The 10,000-nt window shown below is 35.9% G+C and overlaps 1 protein-coding gene across 4 annotated transcripts in view; it reads right to left on the bottom strand.

The window, feature by feature from the left end:
• LOC122263653 (uncharacterized) overlaps positions 1-10,000 on the bottom strand; it is a 34,309-nt gene that overhangs the window by 16,736 nt on the left and 7,573 nt on the right. For 2 of the 4 annotated variants that reach the window (XM_086544126.1, XM_043032223.2), the window contains exons 4-6: positions 8,345-8,518; positions 7,872-7,994; positions 6,080-6,190 (exon numbers count right to left, since the gene is read on the bottom strand). In XM_086544126.1, coding sequence (XP_086400252.1) covers positions 6,080-6,190; positions 7,872-7,994; positions 8,345-8,518 — 408 coding nt within the window. Of the gene's footprint in view, positions 1,404-6,079; positions 6,191-7,871; positions 7,995-8,344; positions 8,519-10,000 lie in introns of all 4 variants that reach the window. The other 2 variants (XM_043032222.2, XM_043032221.2) reach the window with 2 other exon arrangements.

Below are 10,000 nucleotides of genomic sequence, written 5' to 3'. Positions count from 1 at the left end.
ACAAAATAATACAGTGTTTTTCTTTTTATCTTACACATCCTTAAGGTATCAAGACAGCTATCTTAAAATCTATATGGATATACAAATGCCCACATTTATGACATTAAAGCCTAACTGCCTTCACCCTACTTCCAGAATGCAATACTAGTGCACAGACTGAACCTGGCCTGCTCAGTTTTTGTTTTTTTTACTTCTTTAATATATCTAAATGTCAGTTATAAAGATATTACAAACACCCTACAAAAAAAAAAAAATCATATGCCTTGTGACAAAGTTCCTATGATCAAGTCTTAACATTCTTCTATTTACAGTTTCTTTGTATTCTCTCCCTACACAGAAAAAAAGTACAATCAGTATTATTCCATTCTACATTTTATCATAAGTACCTTGAAATATCAGACAAATATCTGTTGGCCATTTACAGATCTACTCATCAGATCACATCACATAGAAGTATAATCATAGGTGTAATGCCACTTTTCAAAAGTGTAGATATTTTATATACCATTTCTTATGATCCAAACAACTCTTGGACTTCCACACTTGTTTAAAAAGTATCATGAGATCATGTGATAACCAGCAGCTACATAAAAATCATTGACTCTCATGAAAACAATGTTATTTCTGTTATGATGAATTTTATATGTATATATGTGTGTGTGTGTGTATATATATATATATATATATATATATATATATATATATATATATATATATATATATATATATATATATATATGTATATATATATATATATCATATATATATTTATAGAGGCTATGCATAATCACTTTTAAAGTAATGTTCAACATTTCAGAATGTATAACTTCACAGGATATTATTTTCCTTCTTGTGACACAGAACAAAAAGTAAACATCTGATTTTTAAATTCCTTATTTCACCTCCTGCACTCTTTCTTTCATCAATCAATTTTTCCATTATTTTTTCATATACAGTGAACTAGAATTTGATGAAGCAATGCTCACCCCAGGCAGAATTCAACTGGAGTTTTCTTCGCTCATGGGCCGAACTAAGTGCTTGATGGTTTTCCAGTCAGCTTTGTGCCGTGAGATGGTATGCATTTTGAGGTTCCCTTTCAGTGCAGTGCGGTAGGGGCAGTAAAGGCAATGGAATGGCTTCTCACCAGTGTGTATTCGTAAGTGGGCCTGCAAGTTTGTCCTGTGACTGAACTCCCGGCCGCAGTATTGGCATACATACTCTCGCTGCAACTTGTCCTTCTTTCCAAAGAACTCCTCGGACAACATGCCTCCTTCCCCTACCATTGCATTTTGTTGTGACGAAAAGGGTGGGCCGGCGGCACTGCCATGCTGTTGGTGGAGGAGGCGGAGTGCCGGCTGCGAGTCACCCGCGGAGTGAAGGAGGCCCAGAGCAGCCACAGCAGCCTGAGGGAGGACGGGAGAGTCACCATCGGCCGTTAAGTCTTTAAAGTCTTTAGCCTCACAAAGAGGGCGCCTCAATGTTTCATCATATTGTTCATTCAAATTGAGGCAAATGGATGAGGTTCAGTCTCTACAAGAAGTTTGTAAAATAACGCTCTTTCCCCCCTTTAAGCTAGTACTCGCCCATAATCACATAAAAATTGGTTTAGGCAGGGACAGACACAGAAAACACAGACTAAATTCAACTCTGCTTGACAGTAGGGGCCTCGTCAGGTTTTACACTTAAAAGAAAGATTAGCGTTTCCATAAAACAAGCCCAGTTTTGGTACTTCTAAGACCATATTTTCATACACAAATAGTAAGAAAAGAAAAGAAAGAAAGTGAAGAAAAAAAAGAAAAGCAATATACACATGCCTCAGCTAGGCATAAATCCACACAAACACACAACCCAAATGCTTGCAGATCCGTCGTCCCTCAACCCAATTGTATCTCTCTCTCTTAATGGCTTCTTCATTAAGTGCTGCATACATTTAATATCATAGAAAGAATATGAAGGAACAGCAGAATGCATAATCCTTCAAGACGAGATTAACCCATTTGCGCTGGATTACGTGCTGACACGTTTCGTGGTTTTTGCGTCACACTCCGGTGACGAGACATCTGGGCAAGGCTGGTGCTCAGGGTGAGCAAGCAGGCAGCCCAGGCTCGTGGCTTGTGCGCCCAAGAGTCTCAAGGTGTTAGGCTTATGCGTTTGAAAACCCTGGCATTGCGAGCATGCAAAGCCAGAATCGCCCCGGCGTGAGTGAGTTAAAAGCTTATAATCTTATTCTTAATAGTAAATCCTCACAATCAGCACAATTCTACTTTTCAAAATATCAAGCCAGGTGATGGAGAATATAACCACAAATCATAACATAAAAACCACATGGAAGTCTAGCCACAAACTTGAGATGATTATAGAAAAACAAAATTAAATTCTAATTAATTTTTGTTTTTCTAAAAGCATCTCTAAAAATTTACCTCAAGGGATTTCAATAAGTAAAATATATAAATAATCTAAAGTAAAAAAATATACTCTGTAGTACTCCTAATTCTCTACTTATAACCATACAAAGAAGTTTTAAGTACACCCTCAAGACACATTTACAATAATTTTACACAACACTAATTAGATTCTTAAATTATCCAGCATTAAAACTTCATTCAAAATTCAAAAGGTCATTCTAGCTTTGAGACCTTTCTTTAACACTCAAAATAAAAGTTCAACTGTCAGCATAAGTAATATACAACATACAACTCATATGGCAAAAAAGTACTTCATGTATGGTACTTAAAATTACAATTTTGTCAGGGATTGCTACAAAAGGGATACCTGTAATAGCCTTTGAAAAGTACTTGAAATATGATTAAAAAATAAATAAAACTACTGGCAATAATGCACTTCACTGAATTCTACAACAAAAACTTTGATACTTTATTCATGGAAGAGGCATAATAATTAAAAACACCTGCACCCAGACGTTTTCTCTCCATGAATCTTTTTATAAAATCATTAGAAAAATAAATCAACCAAAAGCAGTTTCAAAACTTGTCAAAATGAACATGAAAAAAAAAAAAAAAAAATTGACATCATAATAAAGTTTTGAATTATGCCTGTGGCAATGCCCATTTCTTTTATCTGTATTTTACCTCTAGCACCTAAGAGTCTTTAGCTGTAAAATACAATGCCCTAAACATTATCAGTACATCATTTGTTCTTTATATTATGTATCTAAATACTGCATACAGTCTGCATCCTGAATCTTACACACTAAATGCATATTAATTTCAATGTTGTTGGACTTGCCATCAACTAGAAAATGGTCAAGTCTATAAATGAAAAGCCTTTTAATATGCTCCTTAAATGTAAGTATATATCAATTTTCTTTGACAGACATGCAGTGATAAAAATGTAATTGCACATTTCTGCCATTGCTGGTATGGCTTCAGGCAACTCAATGTAAATGCAGTCACTCCATTTAATTCATCTTACATTAAAACTGAAAGATGAAATGTATCATGTGGGAAAATCTTAATTCACATAACCCATGCCTAACAAAACATTTCATTCATGGCCTTCCTTATATAATATTAGCCATTCTGACTAAAGGTAGACATCATAGTGTGGCAGCTTTTATTTCCATATACCAGAGGTACCTATATTTGCAGGATGATATTTTTGTAAAATGAGCTCATACCCCCTAGGAATAAACACATACTAAACCTGATAACCTTAACACAACAGCTGTATGTTGAAGTTATACTGACTTCAGTCTGGCACAACTGCAACAACTGAGGGAGTTCAGTAACAAAATTCCAATTTATATATAAATTGTCCTAAAATAAAATATAAGTGAGATAAAAAATCACCACAAAATATCCAATGGAATTACTGCAAATCACACATATTCTACAAAAAAAGGACTCACATTATGCATGAAAATATAACAAAATATGCCATACTTAGGGGGTAATAAAATTTGCAAAGGGACAGTGGGAAGGAAAACATGTACTTTCTAAAGATAGGATAACTTTAAATGAGACACTTCATCAAAACCAATTGCTGTACAAACAAAGTAAGAGCAATAAAAGATGTACAAAATAAGAATAGAGCAATTATAATTTCTATATCTTAAAATTATGTTGATAAATCATGATTTCTAAGGAAATCCTAAAATTGTTCAAAAAGCTGATTTCACAGGTTTTTTTCTACCATGGACAAATCATTATAAATTCTAATATCATTCAAATCTAACCATAGAAAACACCCTTAGCTTTATCTATGCATAAAAACTAAGAACAGTAGTTGGTCAACTTTCTAAAACCAAACTTAAGCATGTATACTTAATACACAGAAAAAAAAAATTATCATTACAATCATTATTTGATATAACTGCTGGCCTGTGTCTGCGTGAACCATTTTCCTAGTCAGGAACTTACAATGATTAAAAATATATCCTTTTCTAGGCTATATTAACATTTATCCACCTTTGACTCAAAAATATTACTAGAAACAGAAGAATATCTAAAAAGAGGAAATATGGTCTCTATAACTCATCCTTCTTTCTTTCTTGAGTGCCTTTGAGAAATCCTTCAGACTTCCATCTTAGTATTACATCCACTTCATAGTTACATCTGTTTCATTCATCTTCTAACATCTTGCATGATCCCATCCACAAAAAATATATGCCCATTACTATTAGCAGAAGTTGCTTTGAAAGCAAAAGGAATATCAATTCACCGTGTTCTTCAAGATTCCCCAAGATTACATATTGCTCTTGGTGAATGGGAATATTAGCTTATATAAAATCAATGCAAATTCTATATCTCACAGACCATCAGGGAGTCAGCCAGTGAGCTCAAAACTGGGTTACACTCGTCTGTGCAAGAATCAGTGGCCTTAACTTCACTAGGAAGACCGTTGCATTGGGCATGTTTTCCTCTCTTCCTTTTTAGTTTGCATAGTTAAAGAGTCTTCAGTATCTTGTCTTGATAATGGAGGTTTCTTCTCCCATTGCCTTGTGAGATTATGATGAAAGCGTATTTTGGGCGAGATCCCAACAGAAGGTAAACCAATTTTCAGGAGTTTTCTGCCTTTTTTTCTGCAGAACCTGTAACTTGCCTTATTGTTTTAAGAGCAAAATATGCAAAAGTACATCACAGTACAGTACAGAAAAGTACTACAGAAATAAAGAGACATTTAATAGCAAGAGCATTAACCAAGCATTAAACAGTGCTGTAAAAGGTCTACAACACCCTCAGAGCTTGGCAACAGAAAGTTTGACAAGTTAACAAAGGACAGCCAAAGGTATTTGGACAATGTAAACTGCTGTAAAATAAACCTGATTGAAGAGGCAGAATCAAATTACCCAGGCAGGATATAATTAGATATACCAGTGCCCTTTTCCATGCAGTTTTTCTTAATACACAAAAAACATCACAATTTACAATCTTACAATTAATCTACTTCAGTTAATGCATTACAATAAACTAAAATATATAAACCCTTTTTCAATGTAAAAGAAAAAGAAAGAGCAATAATCTACAGATAATAGTTCGAGACAAAATAAGAATACATGACACAGCACATACACAATGAAATATGTAACAAACATTCTAAAGCACAAGAGAAACCTTATCATACCCAGCAAATGCATCCCACTTCAATTTTCAACATTTTCTCACTGATTCGTCATAATCTTTCCAGTTTGTTTCATGTGATTGCAATCTTGGATATTGAAAATCAGATACTGCATGTGGTTGGACAATAAAATAAGTCAAATATAGTGCCTTTTACATTACCTGGTTTCCATATATACTAATATTCCTAGGCTTCCAAATACATATAACTAAAGAAATGCAACTCTTCAGAAATATACATACTATAAATAAGTATAAAACTAACAAAATAAAATTTAAGATAAAGATATACTCTCAGAATGATAAAATAACTCAAATACATCAGAAGAAAAAATACAAAACAAAAATAAAGCACAGAAAAAAAAACAACCCCCAAAATAAAAAATAAAAATGAAAAGGAAAGAAATAATCTCTCAGCAAAATAAGTAAAACAACTAAGTGCATATTTAGAATCATCTCCCACCAAAGCCCTTAAAACAAAAAGATAAACTGTGACTAACCTTCTGTTGTTGGTGGTGTGCCAAGGGAGTGTGAGAGACGGTTGCAGCTGATAGGTTGTGTCCTGGTAGAGCTCTCGCACCTGATACGCCATCCCATGATTCTAAATTCACCTAGAAAGAATAACAAATGTTGCTTAATATCGTGCTGAATAAAAGATCATGTTCTTTTACTGTAACACTTATTTTCTTAAGCCTTCCGAGACAGGCTATATCTTTAAGATGTTAAGCTGGGCTGGGCATCTGAAGACGTGTACATTACCTAATATTTTTTAGACTAGTGGTATGAAATACTTGTCTATATATGCAATTTAGCTTTTGTTTTATCTGTGATTTTGCAGGTGACCAATGGGGGGAAATTTGCTTTGAAGAACTCAAACTGAAGGCAGGAAAAGATAGATGGTCAGTTGGTGATGAGAGCTTACACAAACTCAACATCAGATGAAAATGAACATGCTGTAACCTTGAAATACAGCAAACGATTTAACATATCTGTTTCCCCTGCCACATTTTGAGTATGATTTTTCAAGTTTCATTTATACCAATTTTGGTCTTTGGCATTTCAAGAGCTTACATTTACACAACAGAATATGTATATTCTATCACCATATATATCAAATATAGACTGTACAGTAGAGCATCAAAGCTGAAAAATCACTGAGGTACTCCCAATAGTTAGAAAAAAATTGCAGTTGCCTCTTAACCCATTCACGCATTCTCACATTCACATTCTCGGACGCACAAGCCGTGAGCCTGGGCTGCCCGCTCGCTCACCCTGAGTGCCGGCCTTGCCTTCATATCTCGGTGTCTGACGCAAAAACCACAAAACGTGTCAACACGTAAACCGGCGCGAATGGGTTAAAAAGGAAGGAAAATGGAAATAACATTCAAAGCCTATAAAACACCAACATACAAAAGATGCAAATACTGCACAAATACAGCGAGAAAGAGAACAATTTTCTTCTTAGAAAACAATGAAGTATCCATGCAGAAGCATAAATAGTAATGTGACAATAATATACCATGAGGCTACATAAAAACTAAGGCTTAGGGAGAGAAGGGCCTCCAAGGGGCATTGTGATATGTGGTTGATGTAGTGGGTGTAGCTTGAGGAAATTTGCTAAACAGTAATAAAAAATATTGCAAGAAAAATTCTTGCTAGAGTTTTTTACAACCCTATCATGACTGTGGTGGATATAACTAATGCACCTTCCCAGTTCCTGCCACATTCATGGCAAATAGGACTTAACGGCTTTGGGACAAATGTTTCAATACCAATGTATTCATTTTCTTTCATTTGTACTCTTTACACAAAGCTTCTCTATAGCTAACAGACACTTCCTATTTTTAACCATTCTACTACAGGTATTTTTTGTGGTGTTGGATTGCTTTCGCACTGCATAATGTCTTTCAAATTACAACCTAGTTATTCCTTCAGGTGTGTAACTAATGCATACCAAATGCTAATTAGTATAATTTAGGTAATATATTATATTTAGACTCATTTACCAATCTGAAATCTAGAAAACAATAGAAAACACAACATCTTAAGATGCCAAGCCAAGGCAAGCCCAGGCCAAACATCTTAACCCATTGACGGCAGATGGCATGATTTACTGTCAAGGCAGCATCGGTCATAAACGCGGATGGCATCGTGCCTTACAACGTAAACCTGCCACATGACTGTATATATGTTTTATCAATACCACGTCCAATGGGTTAAGTGTCTCAGAAGGGTTAGATATTCTTACTAGTGTCCTTATGTTAACGAACAAATTTCAGATTAATAACTTACATGTGGATGGATTCCTGAGTGATGTTCCATGTTTTCTTCACTTGTAAGAGTGGACTGCAGCATGTCAGAGAAATTGGCTCCTAGGTCATCATCCATAACATTTCCATTGTCTTTTGCTTCCACCTGTATAACAAACATACATATACACATACATTGTACAGTGACTAGTGTAAATTATTAAGCTCTTCCATTTCAAAATATATTAATAAAAATGTTTTCTTAGGAATATTCAATATATATACTAAGTATTCTGTATTCAAGTAATTAATGACAATTCAGAATAAATGCTCCAAAACCATTATAGGTGAGTTTTATTCCCCTCATAAAATAATGAAGATCATATCTATACAGTTAATTTATATACCACTACCAGACCTCTAATAAAAACCTATCAGCTTCTCAGAACTCATATCACCTTATAACAGAATCAAACAAAGAGTGAGTTATAAATTCATTACCAAGATTCACAGTACCTTTGTCCGAACTCCATCATCTGACTCTGCTCCATAAGGCTCGCCGTCAAAACTGGAGGGGTTGGAGTTTAAGGGTATGTCATAGTTGTCCTGATATCCAAGGTCCTGTTCTATTTTTATGTGAGGTAGTGGCGGTGGTTCCATGGCTTCTCCTTCTGCCTCTCCAGCTGCCACCTGCAACAAAGTTTCTCATTACTTTTTCTTTTCTTAACCCAATCCCGACGGGCCTCGCGAGAACTAGCAACCCCCTATGCCGGGCCTAAGTAATATCGCCTCGGGGACTTCACACTGGTGTGTCACCCCGTCATCAGGCACGATGGTGTGTCACCCCGTCATCAGGCACGATGGTGTGTCACACCGTCGTCATTGGGTTAACCCATTGCGTACGGGTGTCATGACATACATGTCGCCACCGATTAGGCCTAAGAGACAGGTGTCAATGCGTACATGACGCGACATCGGGATCTGCTCACAGTTGAAGCATGCACACAGTCATGAAGTATTATGGCTGTAACAGCACTAGCTCTAGAGCTACAGGATTCCAAAGTCAGCCTAAACTCTCATTTTATGATGGATTTATGGAAAAATATTGTATGGGCTAGTCTGTGCTACCCAGGACAGAGAAAATCTATTCCCCATCCGTCTACTTTTTAGCCAGTGCCGCTAGTGTCATAGACCACCTAGCTCTAGAGCTACAGGATTCCAAAGTCAGCCTAAACTCGCATTTTATGATGGATTTATGGAAAAATATTGTATGGGCTAGTCTGTGCTACCCAGGACAGAGAAAACCTATTCCCCATCCCTCTACTTTTTAGCCAGTGCCGCTAGTGTCATAGACCACCTTGCTCTAGAGCTACAGGATTCCAAAGTCAGCCTAAACTCGCATTTTATGATGGATTTATGGAAAAATATTGTTTGGGCTAGTCTGTGCTACCCAGGACAGAGAAAACCTATTCCCCATCCCTCTACTTTTTAGCCAGTGTCGCTAGTGTCATAGACCACCCGCCTTGACAACCAGTTAAGTTGTTAGGCACCCCGTCGGTAATGGGATAATGTTCTCTCTGACTTGCTCCACACTTGGTTATTCCTCAGTTCAGTAAAAATAACAAACTTGAATTTCTCTTTCAATTCAATCAACCCCCCATTAACCCTTAAAGCAAGTACCACCTTGCATCCTGTGTTGATGCAGATGCCATGCATTGGTACACTAAGCAATAACTTCTATCTCCTCCAACTTATATCTCACACACACAGAAAAAATGAGTTGTATAGGTAAAGCCTACATTATCAGCTCTGAAAACATCACATCAAAATCTACACTATAGGATTTGAAAACATCAATCATCCAGTGTGAATACTGGTACTTTCCTGTGTCCATACCTGAGCATGTCTAACTATAGGGCAAACTTCCCTTTGGGGTCAAGGAAAATCAAGGGAAATATTTTCTACCCATAAGACCAAATTTATGTTAATTTCATCATTTTCAATACCAACATCATAATACCAGAAATATAAAAGTCTTTCCTATTTCTAGTATACATTGGTCCATTCATCTCCAGAGACCTCCATAACTCAATATCTCTTTCCGATTCAAAAACAGTTTCATTCCAGCTTTCCTTCTTACATTAATCACTGCATGGTGCTTTATAATAATAA

This window comes from Penaeus japonicus, unplaced genomic scaffold, assembly GCF_977035675.1.
Source record: "Penaeus japonicus unplaced genomic scaffold, GWHDUDI00000001_assembly GWHDUDI00000014, whole genome shotgun sequence".
In the NCBI taxonomy this organism is placed as follows: domain Eukaryota; kingdom Metazoa; phylum Arthropoda; class Malacostraca; order Decapoda; family Penaeidae; genus Penaeus; species Penaeus japonicus.
This window is presented reverse-complemented; position numbering and strand designations above follow the sequence as displayed.